Below are 27870 nucleotides of genomic sequence, written 5' to 3'. Positions count from 1 at the left end.
TGATCATTAAAACCAAAAAAAGTGAACAAAATACACTACCTCCATATATTTATGAGAGTTTCAGTGTATCTATGGTTATTATAAAATAAATTCTAGTTGAGTGTCTGAATTCCAAACATGCAGCTTGCTATGACATACATAAGAGGCTAAAAGGCTCATGAAGTCCTATGCTACATGTCCATTCACTTCTTCAGCAAAAAGTTTTCAGCTGTGAGATTTGTCACCACCACTATTATTTTCTCCAAAGATAACAAGCTTTAAAGCAAGCCAAATCTAAGAGTTACTTCATAAAAAACTATCCATGGGAGAAGTAACAATGACGCAAAAAAGAAGGCATCAGACAAACCCAACCCATTTCTTATGTATGGGTGACATTAATAAAAAAAAAAAAAAAAAAAAATCAGTGCTCACAATGGCAAATGTTCTTGTTGATGCACTGACCCTAGGTCTCAATATTCCATAACAATTTATCATGAGTTCATTCTCCCTTCAAGTTTTAAGTCAACAGGCAAGAGCTTATAGGGTTATTTTTTTCCTATCAAATTAATCTAATTATCACGTTATACTAGAAACAAACTGAGAAATAACTACCTCATTTATTAACCTAATGGAAAAACAAATAAACTGAACTGTAAACTTGAAATTCAAATTCAACAACTATATGACCTCCCACTTCAGCTATACATAGCAACTCATATAAACTATTTATATTAAATATATAGTAAATCACACTTTTATTCATCTAGCCTCCTTACAACATAGACCCCAGAAATAGCTCAAAATTATTACGAGCAGCATCATACTCTTTCAGCGAGTACTACTACTTGCACAACACAAACAACAATTTCTTCTACTTGAGTGGGTAATTTAAAATTCCATCGTAATCTCACTGCAAATCTCCTGTATTAACTTGCTTTCCCTTATGATTTATTTTTAACTAAAAGGGAGAAGCTGATCTAGACAGATATACTAAAAGCCACACTAATGAAAACATATAGGAAGCAGGCATGTCATTGACAATATGTAGCAGGGACAAAAGCTACTTGCATTTACTGCCACCAAAACAAATATCTCTGAAATTATAGCCTTGTTTTTAAGGGCCAAAACTTTAAGTACAGGCTTTCTGATGCATATGACATACCTATACCTTCTGGAGCTGTCTACTCTACTCAATTGATAATGAAAGAATCCTAAATACCCATCAGTTACACTCCTTGAAACTGAACAGTGTCATGTACCATGGCATTTTCCTAGCCAAAATCCAAAGACAGCACGAGATGAACTGAAACCTTCAATGGCATTAGCAGAGACATTTGTTAAAAGACGGGCACATTCCATGGCATCCCTGCCCACCAGAGGAGAATCCAAGGGACTGGATCGAAGCTAGATCTCATACTAACAGACATACAATGCTCAGCTAAATCAGGCGAACAATACCATGCTTACCTTTATGTTTTATATGGGGCAAAATTCATAAAACAACTCATGGATCTACCAGATGTGAACTACATCAAATTAAGACAAATATTCTTGATACAAATGTGCTTTGCTTTTCTAGACAAAGAACGCAGTACATTTTACCCATCTGGGATTTAGTCAACTGTTCAGTAAAAGAGAAGGCAGAACAGAGTGTGATGAAAAGGGAAGTATCTGGAAAAGCTACTAGTGGAGTTTCCAACAACTCTTCTTACAAATCCTCATGAATGACTCTGGCACAAAAATAAAGAGTATGATAATGGAAAAAAATAAGGAGGTACCATCAAAACAGAAAGGGATTGGCATAATGTACAGGAGGAACCAGAGAACTTTGATGACTGCTGTAGAAAGAATCTAATGAAATTCAGTAGTACAAAATGTAAAGCCATGCATTTAAGGATCAATTAATTTAAAACATGTATCTTTCTGTAATAAACTAGAGGCTCATCCCTTGGAAAAAAATTGTAAAGTGCAGGACCTGCTGGCTGCATAAGGTGCATTACAGAATGACTGAACTGCCAGTAAAAGGAAGATGTGAGAAATCCAAAGGGAGGCAATGCCACTGGAGAGCAGGAAACTGCAATACACCATGAGACAATCCACTGAGACCTCATCCAAACTACCACACACTGAAAAGTGGAAATGGTGTCCAACTTCGTGTTTTTAAAGTGTTTTAAAATTCACTGAATATATTTGCTAGAATCCACAGGTTTGTATTAAAATAAAAAACACAAATTCCAACAATTGTTCAACATACCAACAAGCCTTACTACATTGAGTGTAGTGTTTGTCAGGATAGGTGCATTCCCTTTATTGAGGCTATAATCCGATTTCTTTTTGCTCCTCAGAGTTTCTCGAGAAACACTAAGGAGAAAAAAAAAAAAAAGAAAAAAGAAAAAACACCTCAAAATAATATTCATCCAAAAGTTCATCATATCACAATACCACAGTACACAGCCGTAATGCAAAGTAATACAATTTCACTGACTGCATTTTTTCCCCACAAATTAATCTTTATCAATATCTCTAGAGTTTCATTGAAATGACGTAGTTTGCAATGTCTGATGAGACCACGGTAATATTTTATTCTAGAATGACTTTGTAATTAAAAAAAATTCCTCTCTTTTGACCCAAGCAGTGCCCTTCTAGTACTTCTGAAACCCTTTCCATACAAATAAGGTGAGCTTGCTTCATAAAGGCTGAATAGAAATCTACTCGGTACAGTGCTTTTGTTCAGTTTTTGGTTTGTTTATCTGAAATTTCTACAAGATTACTATTTTGTACAAATACAACTCTCAAGTCATTTGTTTGCAAAAAGATCCCATTGATGCAACAAAAATTACACATATATAACAGCAGTTGTAGAAAAATGCCTAATGCTTGCTTTTTCACAACCTCTTCAGAGAGCCTTTATCTTCCTTCAAAATCTTGCTTCCCAAAGTTTCTTTTTGCAATAACAGTGAACAGTTTAAAGTTCCTCCCCATCCTGGAATTCTAAATGCAGAGCCTTTCACACTGTGCGGGTAAAGATTATTTGATCATCATTCAATTACTGTAGAGACTGAATCAAGAATAAATTACAGTACTGAGATTAAACACATGTAAATAAGACTGAGCATACTGACCTCTTCATCGGGGCATCTCCTGTCTGCTCATCTACATAGTCTCTTTTCAACTCTTCAGGAACGTCGCTGTCACTATCATACTCTTGATAGGCACTTTTTTCTTGTTCATCAGATTCATACTGTAAACAAACAAACATAAATGCAAGTATTTCTCATGGCTGCTCTAATAACAGTAACAGTTATTTTTTGTTTGGCTTTTTTTTTTCTTCTGTATTTTTCTGGTTTTTTTTGTTTTTTGTTTTTTGTTTTCCTGTATCTACTCCCTCCACCTGCATGCTGTTCTATCTACACCAACAGGCAGAACAGTAACTTTGTATGTAGGAGTATCTTTTTCTACACATAAAGTTCACAGTGTACACCAAGCAAGCAAAAACTGCAGAGCATGCAGGAAAACAGACTTCTGCAGCCACTCTTGTTAAGTCTTAGCTTATGCACAAAACAAACAAATTAAACAAACAAAACCACCCCACAATACAGTATAATATTCTAAGTAACACTGTGGTGATATAACTTGGCTGTATTACTGGAACAAATCAATAGGGAATACAGAAAAAGGGTCTGTTCTCCCTATTATAAGACTTGATTAGTGGTTGTTTGTAGCCTCATGCACCATACGCATCATTTCACACAGATCCCACAACACTGACCAGAATAACCTTATGAAAAACATGAATATATAACTAAATTATCCCTGTATACTGCCTTGAGAGATAAGAGAAAGAGAAGAAGAGAGAGAAAGAAAGAAAGAAGAAAGAAGAGAACAGAACAAGACTAGTTCTGTTGGAAGGGACCTTCAAAGATCATTGAGTCCAACAACTTTGAGTCCAATCCTGACAACAATAGGGCTAACCAAAATTATAGCACGTTATTGAGGGCATTATCCAAATACCTCTTGAGCACTGACAAACCTGGAGCACCAACCACCTCACGAGGAAGCCTGCTCTAACTGCCCTCTCACAGAAGACCAGTGTGAACTTGCAACATCTGAAAAATAACCTTATGTAGCTACAGACACAACTGTTGCTTCCAAAAACTCAGACATTTTTAATTTTTTGAAATTGTTTTCTTCTGTTCAGTTGTTCCATTGCATTTCAAAGCTTACAAGAAACTTCTGTTCAATGTAAGGATAGAAGGTTTGGACCTCAGAACTGATGAGTGAAAACAGGACCAACGCAAGCTGCAGCACACATAATATAGTATAGGGTTTCCACACTACACATATATTGTTATTGCTTGATTACAAGTTATATGGACAAATACTACCCAGAAATTGAAATATACAATAAGTGCTTTTTATAGTTATGAAACCACACATACATTAAGATGTATTATACAGTTAGGATTATTTTTGGTAAAAACATCTGACATTTGCAATCTTTTTTTTTCCACTCAGAGTAATATTTAAAGGTAGATTTTTTTTTCAAGTATTCCTGGTTGCTCTGCAGTAGAGCTGCTTCAAACACTTCATAATAAAGAGGTAAAGTTATGTATTTACCTCTTTTTAGGTTAATTTCTTAATCCACAAAACATTAAAGGAAAAATTACACTTGATGCCCTACGGATGTAACCCATTTTCCTGAACTCTTACATGGCATTAAAGCTATGTACCAGGCTCCAGAAATGCATTTTCAGCTGAAGACAGACAATACTTTTACTTTAAACTTTTTCTTAATGTAGGCTGTGCTCTGAAGCCATTTTGTCCAGGAAGTAAAAAAAAAAAAAAAAAAAAAAAATGACCCACATTGCAAAGACAGTCTGGTTCTGGGAACTTTAAGAAATGGTTCTTTCCAGAAAGGAAAACTGATGAAGGTACATTTAGGGAATGTCAGTCTTCCAACCATCTAAAATACACTAGAAAATGTATTTTTCAGTTATGGTTGGCAATTTTGCTACAGCTCCAAGGTATGAATGTTTTTAAAGCATAGCACAACGCAAGCAGTATATTGAAAAAGCGGAAAGCCCACAGGACAAATTCAAAGCAAAAATAGTTGAGACAAAAAAAACCCAAACATACATGTGGGGAGCAGACTGATCAGTAGTATTCATACGCTAAGTTTCTGCCTCATGAACACTGCAGATAAATGAAAGCTATAATTAAAGGCACTGACTTCAGGCTTGACAAAGTCATATTTTAACTAAATTGACTGAAAAATTAACCTGGAAAATTACAGTCACTTACTATGCATTAATAAATAATGTGCTCCACCTCAATTAAAATCCAGTGATAGTGAAATTATATGCTCACTATAAATTGTTAGCTCCCTTAATTGAATAAGAACGTTTTGAAAAAATAATTTTTTTTAAACATGGAAAATACTTCTCTAATCTCCTCAATCTAAACCTATTAATAAGTTGGAAAATTTATTTACAAGGTAAAAATCCTGCATGATTTAAAATGCAGATAATTAACTCACAATCACAAATTAGAGACCTTCTAGAACATATTTTCAATAAATACAGTCTGCAATAACATCTCAAAGTGCTAAATAATTTATTGTGGCTACTAGCAATTACCACTGCAATTATCAAGTGTTTAGGTAGTCAATGTAAACTAACACATAGGACTGTAATAAGATTAACTGAAACTGAAGAGTGTTACCAAACTAAAGTTACCTGTATCACAAGCAAAATGTGTTAGGGAGCTACAGAAAATAGGCATAAAATGTCTCACTGAAGTTCAGGATGAGAAAACAAAAAAAGAGGTGACTGGACCCTAAGGCCCATTCAGTTGTCCAGAACTGAAATAAGAAAAAAATATAAATATTCTCAAATGAGACACTGACAATTCTTAACATCCTGCAGATCACTGAGAAGTCAGTTGTTCACAGCCTTGTCATGCCATTTCTCTAGATATCAGGAAACATAACTGCATTCTTCGGAAACAAAATTCTGCAATCTCCACATGAAATAATTTCTAGTTTAACTGCTAATGAAAGAGAAACAGAGGATAGTCACCAGAAGAGTACACTAGCAAGGTGACCAGAAGCCTCGGTTCTAGTACCAGCTAACCTATTCTACACCTCATCTGTCTATCTAAATGTGAATAACACTTCCTTTGCAAAGATTTTAGTAAAGATTTCATCCTTCAATGACTGTGAGGTAAAATACAATGATTGAAATCGTGTGTCTTTTTAGTACCGTTAAACACTGTCATTTGCACTCTCAGTATAGTTCTGCATTAAGCATTACTTAACATTTCTCTATACTGAAAGAAGTTAGTTAAATAAAGGGTACACTCACCCCAAAAGATTTCCACAAGTGAAGAAAAATCAGAAGCATCACTGTCCCTAATCACTTATAAATCACATTAGGCAAACAGCATATAATTTTAAATTTTACTTCAAAAATATATGTTAGTCCTAAACTATTCCAGAGTTCTCCCAATAACATCACACTCAGGTTAGCAAAATTATTGTATGAATGGCTGTAAATATAACCTAGACCTCACAAGAAAAATAAAAGAGAAATCATGTAATTGGTAGTTTACTTTTTCCACACAGAACGTTCTGTCCCTCTGGTGTTAAAGGAGAGCCAAAATTCATTACAGTTCTTCACCAGACAAAAATTCAGATTTTATCAATTTAAAATATATTAATGTTTCACAAGCAAAGAACACTAAATTGGCATACAGCTTAGAAAAAGACACCGCTGCAGGCAGCTCTGAAGTCCCCTGTAGTGCTCAAGCCTACCAAATGGGACACGGGTCAAATTCAAGGCAGGGAAACCACAGAACAGATTCTGCAGTGCTTGTGACACATTAACCTACTGCTGATTCCTGGACTGACGACTCCCTCTAGCCTGACTCACTACAAGCACAGCCTGCTGCACTGAGCCACTGAAGCAGCCAGTCCTGGCAGCACAGCGTGCATCTCCCTGGCCCTGGATTACCCCAGGCCTGTCCCTGCATGGATTGTCCTGATAGGATATGTTTGCAGCAGCATCTGCATGCAAAGCAAAGAAGATGCCATTGTTGATAAGCTAACAGTCACTGATTTAAGGATCTTTAGCTCTGGCTAGGACTAAGCCTCGTGCACCTTCAAAAAATAGACAGCAGTAAACAATCAGTATATAGCAGCCTTTAAATACTGAGATTTGTTCAACAGATAGAGACAAGTTCAGAATAAAAAAAGAATTTTTCCACTCAGGATGACTGGACAGCAGAATTCATCAACTCACTGTAGTAATAACACAACAGATAACAGAAAATTTCATGGACAATTAAATTACAATGTAAATTAATAACAATGGTTTGGGGGTGGGGGGTGGTCTGCTTCTTTTCCTTTTTCTTCCCCAAGAAAAAAATCAGCTCATAAGCCTCCACTATGACAAGCAGGATTCTGAGGGGAAAGAGCTGCTGGTTTCACAGAACATGGCAGTCCCTGCACAGCTAACAATAACTGCATGTAGAATTCATCTGTATTTGCTATCTAATGCTTTCCTCAGGTGATTTCACAATCATAGAACCATAAGCCTATAGGATGGGGGAAATTCACATCATTTAAATTTTACTGAAGTTAGATGAAAGATTCTGGATCAAAAAATGTTGCAACTGAAAAAAACAGAGCAGATCAGTTCTAACTTAAGTGCAAAGCTTACAGATTTCTCACACGTCCACAGAAAGAAAAAAATCCCTTAATATATCTACAAGTTAAGAAATGAAGACAACCCCAGCCTTCTAGAACTGCAGTGTCCTACTAACAAGGCAATGCATTAATTATAGAGACTGTCTGGACTGTCTGGAAGTTAACCAATCCCAGAAGCTATGTTACTATCACTTTTGAAAACAATTTCACATATTTCCAACTACCTACCTGCAAGTGGTGGCCAAAAACCAAAACAAGCCCTCTCCCTAAAAAAGCCTATCTTGAAACATTTGAGTATTTTCTCACTGGCACTTACAATGCAGGTCATGATAGCTTTTCTTGTTAAAAGTGAACCTTCACAAGAAAGCTGTCTTAAAGCTTTCAAGCTTTCAAAAGCTTGTCACTAGTTTCTAATAATAATAAATTGTATTAGGTTTCCTTCAGGAAAAAAAAATCTTTTAAAAAGCACAACTACTCACAAATGTATTGAAGTCAGAAAACAACTCCCCAGTAGCAGCAGCTTGAATTTCTGCAAACCTCAAAAGTACTGTATTATCATTAACAATTATTTCACTATGACCTTTCACAAATACCTACCAAACAGCTGTTCAGATTCCACAAAAGCTTTGTTTTGGAGCTGGTTTCTATATAGCACTGCAGAATTCTATGGTTCTTAGCATTCTCTGGAGCACATCTTTGCTCAGCATAGAATCATAGAATGGCCTGGGTTGAAAAGGACCACAATGATCATCGAGTTTCAACCCCCTGCTATGTGCAGGGTTGCCAACCACCAGACCAGGCTGCCCAGAGCCACATCCAGCCTGGCCTTGAATGCCTCCAGGGATGGGGAATCCACAACCTCCTTGGGCAACCTGTTCCAGTGCCTCACCACCCTCTGAGTGAAAAACTTCCTCCTAAGATCTGACCTAAACCTCCCCTGTCTCAGTTTAAAACCATTCCCCCTTGTCCTGTTACTATCCACCCTTGTAAACAGCCATTTTCCCTACTGTTCATGCTTATGTGGAATCTATACTTAAATCTAACATGGATAACCATACACTTCTTCTCAGTATACTGAAATGAAAAGGCAGGATGTTCTGCTCCACTCATTGACAGGAGAATAACTATCCATATACTATACTATATACTATAACAACTATAATGAGGTAGCTGTGTCTCTGTCATATTTTTTAAGCATAAAGCAACAATATTTCATACCAATCAATTGCATCTTGTTTGCAAGTGACAGAGCAGGAAAGAAGTGATAGCATCATGCCCAGGCATGGGAGATACACATCAAATCTCACAGAGAAAACACCAAAGGCAAAGACGCAAACCAGGCAGCCATTAGAATGGCACACTGAATAAACTAAGCTCTACCCAGCCTTGTCACAAAAATAAATAAATAAGTTATTTATCAAAAGAATAAAAAGAAGCAAAATTTTCAACAAAAAAAATTTTTACAGCATTTAAGAGAATGCTACTACACTATAAATTATAATATATTTGACAATTACTAGATGTTGACTAGAAAAAAAATATATGCTAGAAGTCATTGTGCAATTTCACAGCAGTGGATCACAAAGTAAAGTGAGTGTCCTGAGTATTCAAATGACAAATGTGCTTTTAACAAACATCAGATAACCCTTGGAAAGCATGCATGCATTAACAAATAGAACAGAAGGAACAATTCATAATGATTCTTTCCTACAAAGCCAGAAAGCCAGTCTTTCTAAAATAATAAACACTACTTCCACAAGGAAGGTAAATCATTGTATCTAATTGCTTTGTAAAAAACCCTGCAAAAGTACTAATTTGAAGTGGAATGCATCTTAATAGATTTTCAGAACTTTTGACTTCAATGGGAAAATACTGACCAGCTGAAAAATAACCCAAAATGATTAAAAAAGGATTGCCCAGCTTTCTGGCACTGTTAAAAAAAACTAAGTAACTTGTATAATAGGGGTAAAGTGCCTTAAGAACTTAAATAGTACGATAGCTTATTAATTCATGCACTAAGATATTTTGCCATCAATGACATGAAAACAACAGCATTCAATGAGATCTAGATTTAATTTTTTTCATACCCCATTGGAAGCTAACACATCCTCTGTCTCATCATCTTTGCTGTCAGCCTGAATTTCAAATGGGTTTCCTCCATTACAGTACTGCTCAAATAAAGTTACCGTCGCTGAAATTGCTGAAGCAGGCTGCTTACTAGGTGACACAGATGGGGAACGTGACTGAACCATGAATTTAAATTCCTATTAATAGAAAGAAAGTACAGTTTTAATTCACAACAGGGCAGTTTCAATATTATTATAATGACTACAGATTAATGAAAATAGAGAGCATAATAATATTCTTTTATACTGGCTCAAGTTAACCTTGACACTGGCAATCTTACAGTGCTCATGTTTCTACTTTACCAGTTGCTAGTTATGATATGTGATACATCTTCTGCATTCTGAAAGTAGTTTTCACCTGATTTTGGAAAAAAATCACCTGATTTAAAAAAAAAAAAAGCAAATAAAAACAACCTGTAATTTTATCCAAATATGCAGTTTTAGTTTTGTTTGTTTTGTTTTACACACATTACCTAGCAATTTACTATTGCAGATTTTTTTTTAATATTTTATCTTTAAAAATAAGTTAATTTTTTTATAATCTTCAAAGCCATTTCACAAGAAGTTTCTAATGATTACCTTTTCCTTTGCATCACTCAGCTATATCCCTTTTGCACTTTAATAACAGCTTCAATCATAGACATCCACATTTGTTTGGCCAAACAGGTGAAATTCATCCAACATATGCTAAACTACACAAAACCCCTTTAGTACAGCAGGTGAGGACAACGATTACATGTTTTTGCTGGTACTTCCCCATAGAAAAAATACTTTTCCTCAAATCAGGCAGTATGACCTACTTTTCCCAACAGGTCCAAACTAGTGAGCACTAAGGAGGGTAACTATTTTTAGGCACTCTTTTTCAGCATCATCTTCTCAGAAAAATGATTTTGAAATGGAAAATTGACAAATAAATGACACATTAAAACACAAGAAATAACAAAGACTAATATTATGCTACCTGCCTAAAACAGAAATGTCACTGCCTTAAAAGCCTTGGATTCTATAGTTTCCAAAATCCTGAAATGTAATTTATGTTTTTTAAAAAGCAGTCACTTAGCATTTTCATGGCAGTTTAGAGATATGTTACTTCTCACTCTTAGATACTGCAGTATCAACACCTTCATATGTGTTATTCAAAGAACGTACGTGAAGCTGTAAAATGCTGAAGTTTGATTTAACGGGGCAAAGTTCCCAGGTCTCATTCTCCAAAAACATTCTTAGTTCTTCAAGACGGGTTCTGAAATATAACAAACGACTACTTTTAATTGGCAGCAGGAGCAAATCAGAAAACAGACAATTTATGCAGTGAAAGATGCCTTCAAAAAGCATACAAGAAGTCACACTTGAAAACACATACTTGGCAGTACTTACTCATTCGTTCAAGTGACAAATCACATAAAAACTGTGACTACTAACGCAATGTTTGCCTCGTGGCACCTTTAAAGAGATAATCAAAGAATGCCAAACCCCAAAGTTTGGAAGCAATTTTTCTTTGACATTACTCAGTATGACCATTATAAAGTATAGAGGAACTGACTGTACAGTCACCCAGTACCTTACTTCTCTCTGTATAGAAAGCAGCACAATGCATACAAACACTCCACCAGCACAACTGCTTGTGAGCCATCATAAAACAGGTAATTTCTTTCAATGAGCAAACAGAAGCCAACATGTAATAAATGGAAGTGGAAAGAGCTAGACTATCTACAGACATCAAATAAAAATTAAATGAACTATCTAGGCTATAGTTTGTTTTACATCTTAATCTCAGTACTATCACAGAAAAAGTATTAAGAAAATACAATCAGGCCATTATGTCTCTGCATTGTTTCTATTACACTTCTGAACATCCTAAGAGCCTCCATTCAACAATAAGCAGAAATTCTTTTAACAAGGAAAACCTTTCTTGCCATATAAGCAGGAAGATACCAGCGAGTGCTTATTGAGCTCATACTGCTATCTCTCTTCTTCCTAATATAAAGAATAGTGTTTTACTTAATGAACAGCAGTTGGTAAATTATACACTAGGTTTCTAATTAGGCAGCAAAATATTCTAGGAATATAATTGTTTGAATAACAAACTGTAATCACTGCTACAATTAAAATTTTCTTGCTTGACAAGATGAGAAATCAGTTGAATTATGATTGCATTTTCCCATGTCTACTTCAATTTATCAGTTAAATGCAAACAGATTTCAACTCTGATTTTAGAGGTGTTGAGTGGTCATAGCTTGCAGACCTTCCCGCAGCCAACAGAAGCAACAGATGGACATTCTCAGAATCAGTTTCAGATTAAAATTCTCTGAGAGGAAGGCTAAGGAGATTCATAGAAAAGCAAACATTTAAAAGGTACATGGCATGATATTTCATATCATTTCAAAGATGGAATGAAGCCACTGGCAAAGCATTTCAGCAGATGCTTTTTCACCAGCAAATAAGCCTAGAAAGTGGTACAAGTAGAAAGCATAATGAATTCTTTCTCTGAAAATCTTTGGTGGATGCATCTTTTAACAAATGCATCAGAAAGAAAAGTCAAATTGCATTTAAAATCCCCTTTCTAATATTCGCTGCCAAAAGCCCATTCTAATTTTTTCCGAATAATCAACTTTTACCCAATAAAAGGCTTCATGCACTCTAGTATTACACTGTTTTTCTGCTCTTGATGAATTATATGATCAGTTCCTTTAGCATTTTCTCTATGTTGCCAGTTCTCTAAAACACCACCACACGTAGGAGGCCACATATGCTAAATGACAAAATCAAAGAACTGATTACTCCTGGACTCAGAGCATTTCAGTTCTGTGTAGCTTTTATGTATTAATGAATTCTTAGTTTAAGCACTATCTTTTTTTCTCCTCACTGAAGTATATAAAGAGACTGCAAGCCACATCAGCTTGATCTGAAAAGTTGAGACATTTAAAGCTTTTATATAAGCCAGTCTGAAGGACACAGCTGTGCTATAGAGTATGAATAGAGAGTGGAATAGAGATGCTTTTTTTTTTGTTTTGTGCTAATTCTTCCTTGCCTTTTGAGGATGAAAACATAAACCAATAATCTTCACAATACCCATACAGCAAAGAACAGGTATTAAAAAGTTAATGTAACATGCATCTCAGCAGCACATACTGCTTTTATTCTCACAAGAATGACAGGAAGCACTACCTTAATAAGAAAACACAAGTTATATGTAGAAGTAATCACTTTTTGAAATATTTCATTAAATAATTTCATTCATTAAATAGTTTCAATTTCATGTAATTAAATATTTCAGTCCTTAATCTTTATTTTGTCTGAAGATAATTCAGCAATTAGTCTCTTACTCCCTAAGCTGTAAGATCATCAAAATCAAAACCACGACAATCAAACAATAATTATTTAATTAGGCGGAGTATTGTGCTACATCTGATGAATAAAAGAGGTTTAGATAGACCAAAACAGCTTTTCTGAGTAGAAGAGAGATGCTGAAAAATAAAGCATACAGCAGGCTAGGTGAAAAGATTCAGGGTGCTTCACTCAGAGTTGCCATCAGTTCTTCTCAAACAGTTTTGATCATAAGAATCAACAGCCACAAAGTCAGTTTCTAAAGTAGTACAGTAAACTCAGCTCAAAGTTCAGAAATGCTTCTAGGAAATAGAAAAGTTGCATTGCATCTTAATCAACTGTGAAGATGATGAAGGATCTAGAGAGCAAACATGTATGAGGAGCAGCTGAGGTCATCTGATCACTGAAACAGGACTACGGGAACGGATGGAGCTCTGAAGGAAGAGTCCAGTTGGGTATTAGGGAAAGGTTCTTCATCATAAGTAGTCAGGGATTGGAAGAGGCTCCCCTGGGAAATGGTCAGGGCCTCAAGCTTCTGAAGTTCCAGAAGGATTTGGACAATGCTATCAGACATAGAGTTTGAATTTTCAGAGGTGCTGTGTGGAGGCCAGAGTTGGACTCCTGATCATGAGATTATAACTAATCTCCTAACAAGACAACGAGCATGTGGTTAAGGTTCTAGCTTTTCAGACAGTTGAAACAGAGGTCTTCATTTAATATCTGAAACGAAATCATAGCTATAAACGTAACGATTCAGAAGAAAATCCAAAGCATGTTCTCACCTCCTGAAACATTACGCAGTTTTTCATCTTTATTCAGATAGCAGAAACTTCTGGCTTTTCCATCTTCTTTCCTTCTCCAGGATTCAGAGCCCTATTCTCATCACTAAACATATTCCACTATCAGTGGAAACCTATCAATCTCAATGCAGGAACATTATTCAATGGAATTCCACTGGAATTCATTTAAAACTAAAACCAGTGATAATAAATATCATTACATTCATTCACAGTGCATAGAGTAGTCTTACCTGTGGTATGTTTTGAAATAGTTAACGCTTTGTTTTCTGATAGATTCTTGCAAAACTTCAGACTTACTGCCACAAAACTCTTCTCCAACTTGCATTAGCCTGTAATAATAAAGCAAAGTTCAGAAATATTTATTGATTTATTAGTACTGCTGTTCCTATCCAAATTTCTAGCCTCACTCATTTTCTCAAGAGAAGTTACACCGTAAACCCTTCACTCATTTCACAAAACTCCATGTCTCATTTCCCTCCAAACCCTATCTTTACATCCCATACTCAGTGATAACAAGCCAATAGCAAAATAAAACATCCACTATACAGCTCACAACCTGAATCCATTGTTTTATTGCCAAAACAGAAAGCAATGCAATGTACAGTGATGTACAGACTAAGTATGGTACTGCAATATTTTGCTGCTCTATATCAAGAAGCCCACTAAAAGGTTTTAGAAAAATCAGAACTGTCAGGTCTATGTTCCTGAAATTTTAAAACTGGTCAACATTCAAATATTATCACACTTAGAGGCTACTTGAGCAGCAAAGCAAGTCATGCTACCTCTCCCAAATACAACCTTGGTGCAGGCAACAAAACTGGTACGCAGATTCTTACATAAAGAGGAGCACTCTTTAAACTCTGCATTAGTAGATAGGATCAAAGTTAGCATCAGAATGTAAATATCAGCCTTAGTTAACCATGTGCTGTCTTTGTATCAGAGATGAAGTTTGTCTGCATGCAATAAGAGGCCTTATGACCACATCAGTATACCTGCTGATAACATCAAGTACAAATATGAAGTCATCATATTTGAAGTTAGACAGATCTGTTCCCAGAAGGTACGTTTTCACTTTCAGCTGAACATCCTACAGAAACACAAATATTTCAGAACCATTTAATGAATCCTCAGTGAATTTATAAGCAAAATAAGAGGTTCTATTTACTAAGTACACTAAAGACAAAAAGACGAATGCTTGGATGCCACATTAATGCACTTTTTGGTTTGTTTCCACTTATAGCTTCTTTTTGAGGTATAGTGTACAACTCCATTTTCTGAAACATTAATTACTTCCTGTTGACTTTCTTAAATAATAACATAATCAGTTCAACAATACAATAATAATGCTATACACTTCACAGCACTTGAAAAAGCCAAGCTTTGTATTACTGTTCTGCAACATAAAAGGATTATTTCTTTTTAATCACATGTTCAGGGTCTTGTGATGTATTAAAATGATCCAGCTAAGAATATTATGAAACCAGGCAGGTTTACAAGATTTCACATTCTCCATAGTTCTGCTTGCACCAGAATGGACATCAAAAACCATTTTTCAGTTCTGAGGTCCAGTTTTTCCATGTTCAATTTCATGTTTATCTTTTTTTTAAAAAAAAAGAAAAAAGAAAAAAATTCTTCCATTTCCATACCTCTCACAACATATCCCAAACCATTAGTTCAGGAATGCTATAGTATGCATTGAAAAAGAGACCAATAAGGCTCCTTGTACATCTTGGAAACTTAATTCCCCACTGCTCCTACTTACTAAATGGTTTGTAGCACTCCCTTCACCATCAGCTATGCCCAGTTCAAAACTGAGGGAGTCACAAACTAATTTAAGATGCCTTATCCAAGCAGGGAAACGTACAGTAGTATGACTGCTTTAACAGAACAAAAAAAGGAAATGAGAACAAAATAGATTGTGCTATGAAGCAGCAAACAGGTGATACTGGCCGAGAGTCACGTTACTGTGCTTTGGTAGCTTTACTGAGTTTGTAAGTAGCATGACCAAGTAGTAACAGAATCATGGAAATTTTATTTCCATGCTTTTTATAATATTTAGCTCAAAGCAGATTATTTAAAAAATTCTCCTTAAAAAAGATATGTATAAATATAACTAATTTTTAGTGGGGGCAATAAACATTAAGACAATTAAAAAACATACCTGCCATATTCGTGAAAGCCCATGTTCCAATTTCTTTTTCACATAGCTGCGGTCAAAACTGTTCTCCTCAGCTCCAACCACACTGCTGCCATCTGAAACTGAAGATAGAAGGTATTAAAGACATTTTCAAATGCCTTGAAATGTACCAGCCATAACAGAACTTCTGCCTTAGCCATTATTATGTCAACCCAAGTATGCAAACTCCAGGAGAGCTCCATTGCTGAAAAGAAATAAATAAAGCACATAAAAATACTGTATGTTAATACAGACAAAGAGAGCTTCTGAATACTTTTAAGTAAGCAAGATACCCATTCAATAAAATCAAAATAAGATAAGAGAGTAACTGATCTTTCAAATACAAAGTTGACAAATTAACAGCTGCTTATCCTTGAGATTCTCTAAGTTATTCCAGCTTTGCAGATGAGAACCATAATATTAAACGTATCAGGAACAAGATCTCTAACTTCCTATCTCAGTAAATTCTGGCTGTAAGTCTGGGGGAAATCACCGAAACTTTTTCTGTGAACTGTGTAAACAAGATAGCATGCCTTTTTTTTTCCCCCCACTCTCACACTAATCCATGCTTATGCATGAAATAATTTCATTAACAGCTCATTAGATGTCTTTCATTCTTTAAAATTATTGTATTTAATTCTAAAATGTTCATTTCCATAGCTCCAGACTGCTTTCCTCCTGTGTGTGATCTTCTCTGCTCCAATAGAAAGGATACATTTTTACCCTCTCCTTTTTTAAATTTAAGTAATTATTTTTTATCATATAGTTGTGGTTATCTTGCAGCCTGTGATGATAGTGTCACTGCCTGTTTCATGCAAAATCTCTGACTCTGTGAAACTACACAACTTTTTTCTATGATAGAACCAAGAAACAAAAAAAACCTCATCTGCTGTTCCCAACAAGTGGAAAAATGATGCAAACCATTCAGTGATTTGATATGAAAAATAAAATGTAATCCATATACAATACTTCACTGGAATATTACTAAGCATACAGTGTTCCTTCCACTCCATCATCCAGGAGGTTGAAAACAGAAGAATTAAGATCACCTGCAATATTTCAGCATTCCCAAGCAGATCAGACCTGTCTTTCCATCTCTCCTACAACCTCTAGCTAGTTTTCAGTACCTGGGAAAACTATTCACTCCCTTGTTTCTGGCTCAACTGATCTGGTCTTCAATACCTTGTTACTACAAGGGCGGTAAGGAACTGGAACGTGTTGCCCACTGTTGTTTAAGATCCATTCCAATCCAAACCATTCTATATGACTTCATAAAAAATAGAATCCTCAGTTTCCAAGAATCTTCTATAAGTGCTCCAAACAAACAAATAGAAAAAAACATGGTGAAAGAATTTTCTATTCTACCTTGCTCTTTAGTTCTCACATCGGTCTTCATAACAGAAATAAGCAGAGTATTTACTAACACAAAGCAGATGCACTTCTTTCCTCAGAAATGCAGGAAGGCAAGCATTTACAAGTTATGAAAACAAAGCACATTTTAGCATCTATAACAGGCGTCACTTAACACAAATAAGCGATGTTATCTATATGAAGTGCAGCCTCCTTTCCCTAATCTATGGGGGACTTCTTTTGAATGAGCTCCACGATTAATGTAGAAAGACCTCTGAAATTAATGCCTCAAGTCCAACTTCCAAGTTCTACAGCTCGGTTTGTGCCTCAAGTCTATCAAGAGCACTTTGATCCATCTAAAATATTATGCAAGACTGCCGACATGAGCACAACACAAGAAATACACTGGGATAGTTTTGAGTTAAAAGTTAATTTAAAAAAATGAAAAAATGCCCAATACATATGCATCAGTTAGACTGCTTCTTCTACTGTTTTTCTGTTTTCTTTACTGTTTCTACTATATGGTTTAACTGAAGAAACATATTCAGCAAAATTTTAGTGAACTGCCTCCTTGGCTCCTTCTGATACACCATCACATCCTAAAGAAATTTAACTCTCTGGCTTGAGCACATATTACAGTTATTAAATCAATAAATAATCACTTCACCATGAGCAACAGCTTTAGGAGGGAAAAAAAAAAAAAAAAAAAAAAAAAAAAAACAGACATTTGGTAGATATTTATAATCCCTCTGAAATTAAATGATACTTATCAAATTTCCTTTTGTATGCTTTCTCATTGCTGGGGCTCTTGAAAAAGTGATTCAGTAGCTCAAATATATTCCACCTGTACAGTAAGTTACAGCTAAGTCACATAGTCTCCAGCAACTCAAAAATTGAGTGACAGAAGATTTAGTGAATCAGTAGTAAACATACCAGAATCCACCACAGTGCCTTTTTAAACCAATACGTTTAAAATGAGTTGTGATTGAATACAGAGCTTTATTACGTTTAGCGGTGCTTTCAAAATGTATTGTAGTATAACTTTCTTTCTTTTGGAGTACCAAAAGCAATCAAACTAAGAGGATCTGTTTTTAAAGTTACACAAGGAGCTGAGAAAGTAGTCTACTACAGCATTTCTTTGTAATAAGCTCTTCCTAACATCTGCTTTATTTAACACTTCAAAGGTGACAAAATCAAAACAAAAGAAGATGAGCCTTTCAAAACTTATTTTAAAGTAAAGATTATTGAGAAGGTGTCAGTTAGAAGTTCAGAATCTTCCCTCACAACAGCATCTCAAAATGAAACATGTCAACTCTGAACTTTAATTCTGAAATATGCAGAAAAGTTTCACTTGAAAAAAGTTTTTAAAAATACACATCAGATTCCATACAAGAACAATACTGTCTTGTATTTATATTGTATCACACACTTCTTACAATTTACATTACAAATATTTACATAATGTTGTTTCTACATTTAAAATAAGAAGACAATATTAGTTAAATTTTATTCTTTTTAAGGCTTAAAATCTGTAATAAATCCAATTTTTGAAAGAAAAACTGAATTACAAATGCACTCTAGGAAGCACAGTCTTCCAGCACTTATTCTTCACTTCCAATTCTAATTTATTTTTTTCTTTTCACTTACAGTCTAATGCAAACAATACATGTTCTATGTGAATCAGGCAAGACAGAGTAAATGCAGAAGCAGTCTACATTCCTTGCCCTTTGACAGAAGCATTTTCTTCTATGTGCAGACCAGAAAGACAAGACTAATCCCACCTGATTCAGATAAGTAAGAGTTTTGCATAAATCTCAATACTGTGAATGTCACACTCTGCCAAAAAGAAGCATCTTGAGTTGGTGGAGAAAAATTCTGTTCTTAGATATTTTATATTAACATACGTCCAGCCAAATACACCCAGAAAGACTGAAACGAAAAGACAGATTAAGGTTTTGTGTTTCTATCCTGAAAACACAAACCGGAACAACAATAAAACAAACACAGAATAATACTGTATGATAAAATATGGCCTTTTCCTGTGAGGGTGTAAAGAGCGTCAGCTGTGCCTATACCTTACAATAAGTTTCAACAGCAGAGATGACAAGCAACATTTAAAAAATTACTTTTCCTGAAAATTACAACTGCTGCTTTCAACAGATTCATTCAGTCCCCTTTCCTAGTACATAGTGCAGTATCCCAATCCACTAAGTTTAATATGCAGAGAAGATTTCAACACTGATCAAAAAATCTGAAATTACACGCTCATCTCATATTAAAGGAAAAACTCCTCAGATTTTATATTCATCTACCATAGCAGATTTCTGAGCAAACAACAAATACTATTTGAAATAAAACTGTTATAACTGTGGTAATGGCACATACATATATTTATTTTAAAACGGGTTATGCTGAAGACTACAAAATTCAGTGAATTTTTGAATAATTCACTATGAATTATAACCTTGAGGTAAGCCAAGATCACAAAGGTACCTAAATAACAATTAATTAATTGAGCACAAGAAAAGTTATTTCCAAGTATCAGAAGTTGTTTCCAGAATTATTTCTTACCAGAAGACGCAGTTGCTGCCTCATCTTGATCATGATTCTCATGCCACTGCATCGTTCGGTAATAGCTGAGCATGACTTCCCAAAGGGCTTTGCAGAGATCAGCAAGGCATGGAATGTAGCTGTCTGATGTAATATGCTACGAAAAATAATATTGTGAAACTGTTACCAGTAACATTCATCATTTGCAAAAGCAAAATAAACCATACACAGTCCTTGATGTATATCAAAGTATTGGAGAGTTGACAAATGTCTGATGTTAGTCAGTTGATTAAACATTGTCTAAAAGTGCAAAGTTTATTTTTTATTGCCTTTTTTTTTTTTAATTGACTGAGATAATCACCCTTCTCATATTCATTGAACAGCAAATACAGAAGTGAAGCTGTACAGTCTAATGATGAGGATGCCTCATCATGAAAAACAGCTGCAGCCATCCCTGCAATATATGGCCACTGCTTCACTTCAACAGTGTATTTAGATTTCAGCATTAGACAGATAGTAGCTATCCTGGCTGATGGTCCATTGGATCCAGTGCTATATAACTCAAGCAGGTAAAAACAGATAGCACAGGTGACAGCTGACCTACATCGCTGACCCACTTTGCTTCAAAGAGGCAACTGTGATTTAAGATACTCATTAAGTGAAGAGCATCAAATCTGTGCAAGTGTTAAGTATGCAGCAGAAATTTCTAAGATGAGATTTTCAGGTAAAGGGATTTATTTAAGAATGGCTCTACGTAAACAGAAGAGTAAAACTGCTCATCTGAGTGGGAAATGCAAAGTCACACTTGTCTCGCTTGCTGTGAAGAAAATACAGGAGTTTTGAAGTGTTAGCCTCCTGTTCATACCCTATTGTTTACTTCTCTACATTTATTCAGGTGATGTGTACATTAATAACAAAGTACTAACAAGATTCAATTCCATCAAAATCAATATTAGGTTTAAAACAAGCAATCTCTCAATTAGGCTATGATTTGTATTAAGAAATTATCAAAACAATCCCATAGCTATTGTAACTGAGTACTTAGATATGGGATACTTACAACGGAGGAAAATTTTAGATTAAAAAGTACATATTTGTGCAAGAATTACATACTGTACAGAGGTCTTTGTATTGTAACTTCTGAAACTTGGTGTCTGTGTTTCCTGCACAAAGCTCCACATATCCAAGCACTACTTGAAACACAGTGTTGTGAATAGCTTGAGTGAAGTGCATGTGCAATTGGTCCATTGCTGTCTGAAAGAAAAGGGAAAGCAAAAAAAAAAAAACATTGACCTATTTGTCTAAAAACAATGGGCTGAGATTATTGGTTTTTTTTTCCCCCCATTGGAAACACTTCCAACTAAAAGAATAATAATGCCTTTGCAATTAATAAAACTAAAATCACAACTAAAGTGCTGCATTTATCTGCTTGGTACACTGAGTTCTTCCTTTTAGAATAGAGTACAATGTAGAGAACAAGTTATAGGCAGAAAGCCTGTAAGTCATATCAAAACATTTTTCCTAACCAAACCCTTCCTTGCAATATAAGCAAAGAATGAAGTTTACTTTTAAAAAAACATTTTAAAAATGCCAGCCCTTGTCCTGAATATTGGGAATAAGCTTTAAAAAAGGAAAAAAGAAAAAAAAACAAAAAAAAAACCAACTCATAACAGAATGGAGCTCTTGTTCTGCCTTTAGCAGGAGACAGACACTCTGATGTGACTGTCAGAAACTAATGCTTCCTGAGGGAATCTCTTCTCTAAGCTGGCATGTCACTGCTACACTGGCACCACCACGTTTAACGTCACTGTGTTAAGAAAACTGATCACTGACGAGAACTGCCTGCAGAGCTTCCTCCTTTCATAACTTATTTCATTTCTTGTTGCCAAAACAAAAAAAAACAAAAAAAAAAAACCAGCAACCTCCTCACATCTTCATTTTGATCACATTCAAGGACAATATAAAGCAGGAATGTATACGCAACAAGGTGCAGGTTGTACATAGCTCAGTATATTAAAAAAAAAATAGCACTCACATGTCCAGGTATAATTAAGAATGCATAAAGCATTACATAAGTAGGTGAAATATTGATTTATTACAATTATACTATGTCCCAAATCTTATGTGCTACAGTGTTGCTTCATTTACCTTTAGCATTTACCATTAATATATCTGAGCCTTTGTAAATATATACAGCCAAGTCTGATCGGCATTAGAAGAAACTTCCATCACAGTACTCAAATCTTCACACTCTTACAGCACCAGTCTTTACTACTTAGTCAGAACACAAATACCAACCTGTGTTTTCCCAAGCAGCCTGTAAGCCTGCTGAACCTTTGTATAATGATTGATATCAAAGTTCTTACATATCTTCGAGAGCGCTACATCCAGTTGTTCCTATGTAAAGGAAGGCAAAACAAGATGTTAAACATCAAGCTGAGTATATCAAACAACAACAAATGAGGAAAATAAGTGTATTTAACTGGTAATAACTATGCATGTAAAACAGACAAGACTGGACTACTTTCAGGTGCTAGAATGCCAAATGCATCGCTTCAATCTGAAATTTCTGCCAGGCAAATGGCTCCACCGTTTCCAAAAACAGTTACAAGCAAGAAGTACATTACTTTGTAAAGATTTAGGAACCCAATATGGGGGAGTTGGGATTTCTAACTTGGTCTGCTACCCCTTCTAAGAAACACCTAGTACTGAAAAGAAAAAAAAAAAAAAAGAAAAAAAAAAAAAGTTTCATAAGCATTTCAGCTCAGACAATACAATTATAGACTTCTTATTCTCGAATTGCAACCTATTACACAGATTTAATATCTTCTGACTTCAAAGTTCTTATCAATTAAGGGTACTACAATGTAGTTTACTCTTGCAAAGAGAAACCAGAGGATTCTTTACTTCCCATGTACTTTCATTCATTCAACTCATCTTCTTAGTCGCATCTGCCCCAGCTATTCAAGTCTTATTTGTTATGGCTTAATGCTGGCCCTACACATCAGCTTCCAGTTCGCTGACCTCAAAAGTTTCCAGCGGAACTCATTTCTCAAGTAGCTTATCCAAACCTACTATTGGTATGCTGCTCATGGTTACTTTTCACAACTTTTTAGGACTAAATTCACAGCAGTAAATTATCGTGCATCTTTATCATACACGGAGCATATCTTTGCTCTAGTACCTCACATATTTTATTGGATTGCTTTACCACTTAATGTAGGCACAATTAGCAAGCTGGGCTCATAAACGTGATACCATATTATACAGCATTTATGTATATTTCAGCACAAAAGGCTACAGGAATAGCAATGACTATAGAATTCCAATCACCACACTTGAAAAAACATGCACATTCAGTAATTGCTAAAGGCAGTGCATTAGAAATATCTAATGCTAAATAAGCTAATATCTAGAGGTTAACTACTAATATGTACTAAACCAACATATTCATTCTTACCTCTATTTGTTCCAAAGTATCTTGCAGTTTTGAATTCAACTCGCTATTAATGAAAGAAAAAATACTGTTTGAAATCAAATTCCTGATCATACCAACAGTGCAGTACTTTTAACACTTCAAATAAAATTATCTGTTACAGAGACACATTTTCCTTGCTTTATAACACAACAGTGTTTGTTTGTCTGCTGGGATTTATCAGAGTATTCAAAGATATTTCCTAACCCACAGAAACTTGTGCTCTACACGTTTCAATTCAGCCCTCCGGTATCTAGCAAGATAACCAACAAGATCAAGGCTGTCAAATCTTCACAATCTGTGGTAAAATAAATTTCTCTCACTGTCAGGAATCCTTTACACAGACACTGAAGCAAAAGTGTTTATTTAAATTTCAAAGAAGAAGTCAGAACCTGAGCTTACGTAACTGTCAGCAAATCTCTTTAAGACCATCAGTTCACCTGTCTGAGCTGAATGTGGTACAGAAACATTAACTAAAACAGCTACCATAAGACAATCCATTTTGGACAAGGCAAAACTGTTCCCTTCCAAAAATTCACTTCTAAATTTTTGGAACGCCAGCTGAAAAAAATAAGACACAAAAAGCAGTGAACATATTTTTGTTTGGGAGCTTCAAGAAATAGGCAGGATATCCTCTCCAGCACAGAAAGCACAGAGTTTTGATGGGATAATCACCTTACCTAACTTAAGGCAACTTACTTCTATGTTCTGTATCTTTTCCTAATGGCCACATTAACTGTCAAAAGATTCTAGCTTCCTTACCTAGTTCTCTCCCCTTACATGATATGCCTCCATTTTTAGCTGTTAGATAACCTGGAAAGAACACCTTCCAAAGAAAGGTTTAAATAAGAATAAATAAATAAATAAAATACACGAAAAGGTCAGCATTAAACATTGAAAATCAAGTAGCCAATCATTCCTTGTTGTTTATCCTTAAGTAACAAGCTTCCAAAAAGAAAAGCCTTCACAACAATTTTACATCATATTCTGCTGGAGATTAGGAACACTTACTACACTCTAGCTCTTTTACCTAGCAAAAAAGAGATTAGAACAAGTGTAAGAACCCTGCTTTTTGCACAGAAAGACTCCTGCTTTAGAACTAGGTACAGGACAGACCCCCAGTGTACAAAAATCTAGTTGTTTTACATGCTGACAGCAGAAAGTGCTGATGTCAATAAATGCAGTTTAAAGCACAGGTAGTCAGAACAAATTAAGCAGCTGTTCTGGTTTAGTCCTACGAAAAATTTACAAAGCCCCTAACAGTAGAAGGCATCACATAAACACAAGTCTGATCCCTTTCAAATAAATGTCCTGAGCATGTTGCTGCTAATCCCCAGCACTTATCTATCTGTATCTTTGATGAGGCAATTTACATGCTCACACACAGAGAACTTGTTCCACTAGTGCACTATAGGATGGAAAAACTTCTTGGACTCTTGAAACCAATTCCCACTTGTTGCAGTTGTCCACATCTGACTAATTTCAGCTGTATACCAGCACAGATCTTCATAAAAACTCATTCCTTATTTCCACTATACCACATTCCTAATGTGAGGTAAGACTCCATTTGCAAACATCTGCCAAAGCAGGACGTTTGGGCACATGAGAAGCCTAAATGTCACAAATCTCAGCAAACATCCAAAGATCTGAACCACTTTGGAATGATATATGTCTCCTTTCTTTTGGGAAAGAAATATGGGTAGGAATGCTAAAGATCCAGTTCTAAATGAAATGCAATCAAAGCAAAACTACCTCCTGTTTCTTACCAATACCACTTAGTGCAAACTGTAACAGTGCTGTCTTTCCATTCAAGCTCAATCACTAACTTTAAATACACACATTCATAGTTTATTTATCCAACTAAATATAGACACAAGTGTTTGCAAGAATACATCCTACATCTATGTTGGCAATTTTAGAAAAGCAGTTGCAATTCCAAGATTCCAGTAGAAATCTAACTTTGATCAAGTACTGAACGGAAAGTACACAAATGCAGAGTCCAGCTAAAAGCTTACATATTTTCTAAGCCACAATTATTAACCTCAGATACAATGGCTACATGATTACTATGAAAGCCCTACTATGATAATAAAGACTTTCTGAATGAAATGAATCCTGAATTAGAACTTGCATTAACAGTGTTTTTTGCATCCTCATTCACACAAATCGGATTCAGCACATTTCTAGCACATTATCATCTACTGTGACATAATGGAGTGTTTAGATACAAAAGCAATAGATAGAGTGGCCCTATTATCTGACAGTCCATTTTTCTAAGTGTTTTTCAAGGGAGTCTACTCCCATTGATTGAAACTCATCAACAAGCAGAAAACAGAAGACTTTGACTTATATTTTTAAATAAAAATTGCATCTAGTAATGTTAGCAAATGTTGACTGAATAGTCAACTTCTATCCACAAGCTTTGTAGAACTAAACAGGAAGGAGTTTTTTAAAAATAAAGAACATAGAGAGGCTTATTTCTGGGCAGAATTTCCAACCTCATACAATTTTTTCATCTCTAAATTCTTAGAGCCGTAGAATCACAGAATGGTTTGAGTTGGAAAGGACCTTTAAGATCATCTAGTCCCAACTCTGAGCTGTAGGTACGGACACCTCCCTACCTCCCTTTAAGCAGGTTGCTCAAAGTCCAATTCAGGCTGGCTTTGAACAACCACACCTCAGAAAACATCACAGCTCAAAAGCAGACCTAAACTAAAATCAATCATTATGGGTAATTACTCTGAAGTTGCAACAAATCACAGATTCATAGAACAGCCAATTATTTTTTCTGTTTCATTAAAAACAAAAAGGAAGTATTTATAAACTAGAAACTGTAGACATACTGATTAGTTTCAGTTCTGAAAGCAATTCCTCCTCAATGGCACAAAGCTGTACATTAGCTAATTTCATCACCAAGACTCACTGTAAATTGCCCATTCAAAATCATCTTACTAAAGGTTAATTAATTCCAGATTATAAGCTTCCTAATTAAAAATTATCCCGCAAACTGCAGCACAGTCATAACTCAGTCTTAGCCAAAACTTTACCTGCCAACATACTGAAACAGTTAGAAAACAGTGACACAGACCAGGCAGAGGTTATATAGTGTTAGTAAGGGGTTTGTTAGTAGTGGTATGGGGGAACAGCACCCACTGAGTGTCTTCATACTTCTATAAATCCTCCAACTTTACTTTTCTAAGAAGAAAATTAAGTTTAAGTCAAAATTGCTTTAGAGAATGAGAAATAATCATCACTGCCTTGTATCATTTACACATATTATCCAGAAGGTGAGATCAGCAGTGTCACCTCACCTTATACAACTGTAGTGTTTGAAAGTGCTGGCAGCTTTCTGGCATTCCAAACACAGTTGAATAGCTCCTGGATAGTCCTCTTCCTTGGGATAAAATGGAACAGAAAGCTAATTTGGCTTCGGAAGCAAATATCACAACACTCATTCTTCCTTAAAAGCCCACGTATAAACATAAAGACCAAAATATTTCACCTCTTACATTTGTATAGTATGAAGTTACAAGAAACTATTGAGGGTCTACTGTAGAAATTAATATGCAAGCCATTCAGAATTATAAGCAGGCAATATCAGGTGTTAGCAACATTTAAAAATACTGCACATCTTGTGTTCTTATGCAAATGACTTGCTTTTTACCTACAGATTCAAGAAAATGTATGAGAAAGATCTCACTAAAAACAAAATTTTCCATTTAATTTTCAAACCTTAGTTAATACAACACAATCCATTTATGAGCAGGGGAAGTAAATTCAAGCACTGTTAGGCTGCAGCCTACAAAACCAACAAAGACTTATGGGAGACACTCCAGTATTATGCAAAATAGACATTTTCTATTTAATTCGATACATTCAATAAGTAATGAAAAATGAATTGTAGCCAACTGGTTCACAACAGAAGACCCTAGGACAAACAAAGCATACTTTGGGGGAAGGGAAAAAAATGTTCCCCTAATTTATAAGAAGAATATCCAATCAAATCAAGCAAGAAGAATATGATAATACAAAACAAAGCTACACACACAAGAATTTACAACCTCAAGTTCTTGCCAACAGTGTCTTGGCTGTAAATACTGTTTTTGTATTCTATTAAGAGTCTTGGAGGAAGTAAAATCCCCTTCAATTTCTAAAGCTTTCCCGTTTTTTTCCCAATTATATCCATATCGTTATGTGCTTCAGAGAATTCAAATGCAAACCTGTTACTGAGTTTTCAGATTCAGTGATTGAAGATCAAAAGCACAAGGGCAATTTATATTCAGCTATTACCATAAAGGAATTTCTGAAATGAAACTACTTTAGCAGCAGCATTATAACATAGATCAAGTTTTGCTATTTAAAAAAAAAAAAAAAAAAAAAAAAAA

The 27870-nt window shown here is 35.2% G+C and overlaps 1 protein-coding gene across 2 annotated transcripts in view; it reads right to left on the bottom strand.

Moving 5' to 3' along the window:
• VPS50 (VPS50 subunit of EARP/GARPII complex) overlaps positions 1-27870 on the bottom strand; it is a 65781-nt gene that overhangs the window by 23009 nt on the left and 14902 nt on the right. For both annotated transcript variants that reach the window (XM_052693236.1, XM_052693237.1), the window contains exons 9-20: positions 26797-26879; positions 23471-23513; positions 22309-22407; positions 21124-21264; positions 20032-20167; positions 16096-16193; positions 14927-15021; positions 14165-14263; positions 10960-11050; positions 9772-9948; positions 3102-3220; positions 2234-2340 (exon numbers count right to left, since the gene is read on the bottom strand). In XM_052693236.1, coding sequence (XP_052549196.1) covers positions 2234-2340; positions 3102-3220; positions 9772-9948; positions 10960-11050; positions 14165-14263; positions 14927-15021; positions 16096-16193; positions 20032-20167; positions 21124-21264; positions 22309-22407; positions 23471-23513; positions 26797-26879 — 1288 coding nt within the window. The remainder of the gene's footprint in view (positions 1-2233; positions 2341-3101; positions 3221-9771; positions 9949-10959; positions 11051-14164; positions 14264-14926; positions 15022-16095; positions 16194-20031; positions 20168-21123; positions 21265-22308; positions 22408-23470; positions 23514-26796; positions 26880-27870) is intronic.

The sequence above is a fragment of the Tympanuchus pallidicinctus genome, unplaced genomic scaffold, assembly GCF_026119805.1.
Source record: "Tympanuchus pallidicinctus isolate F22 unplaced genomic scaffold, pur_lepc_1.0 scaffold3, whole genome shotgun sequence".
In the NCBI taxonomy this organism is placed as follows: Eukaryota; Metazoa; Chordata; class Aves; order Galliformes; family Phasianidae; genus Tympanuchus; species Tympanuchus pallidicinctus.
This window is presented reverse-complemented; position numbering and strand designations above follow the sequence as displayed.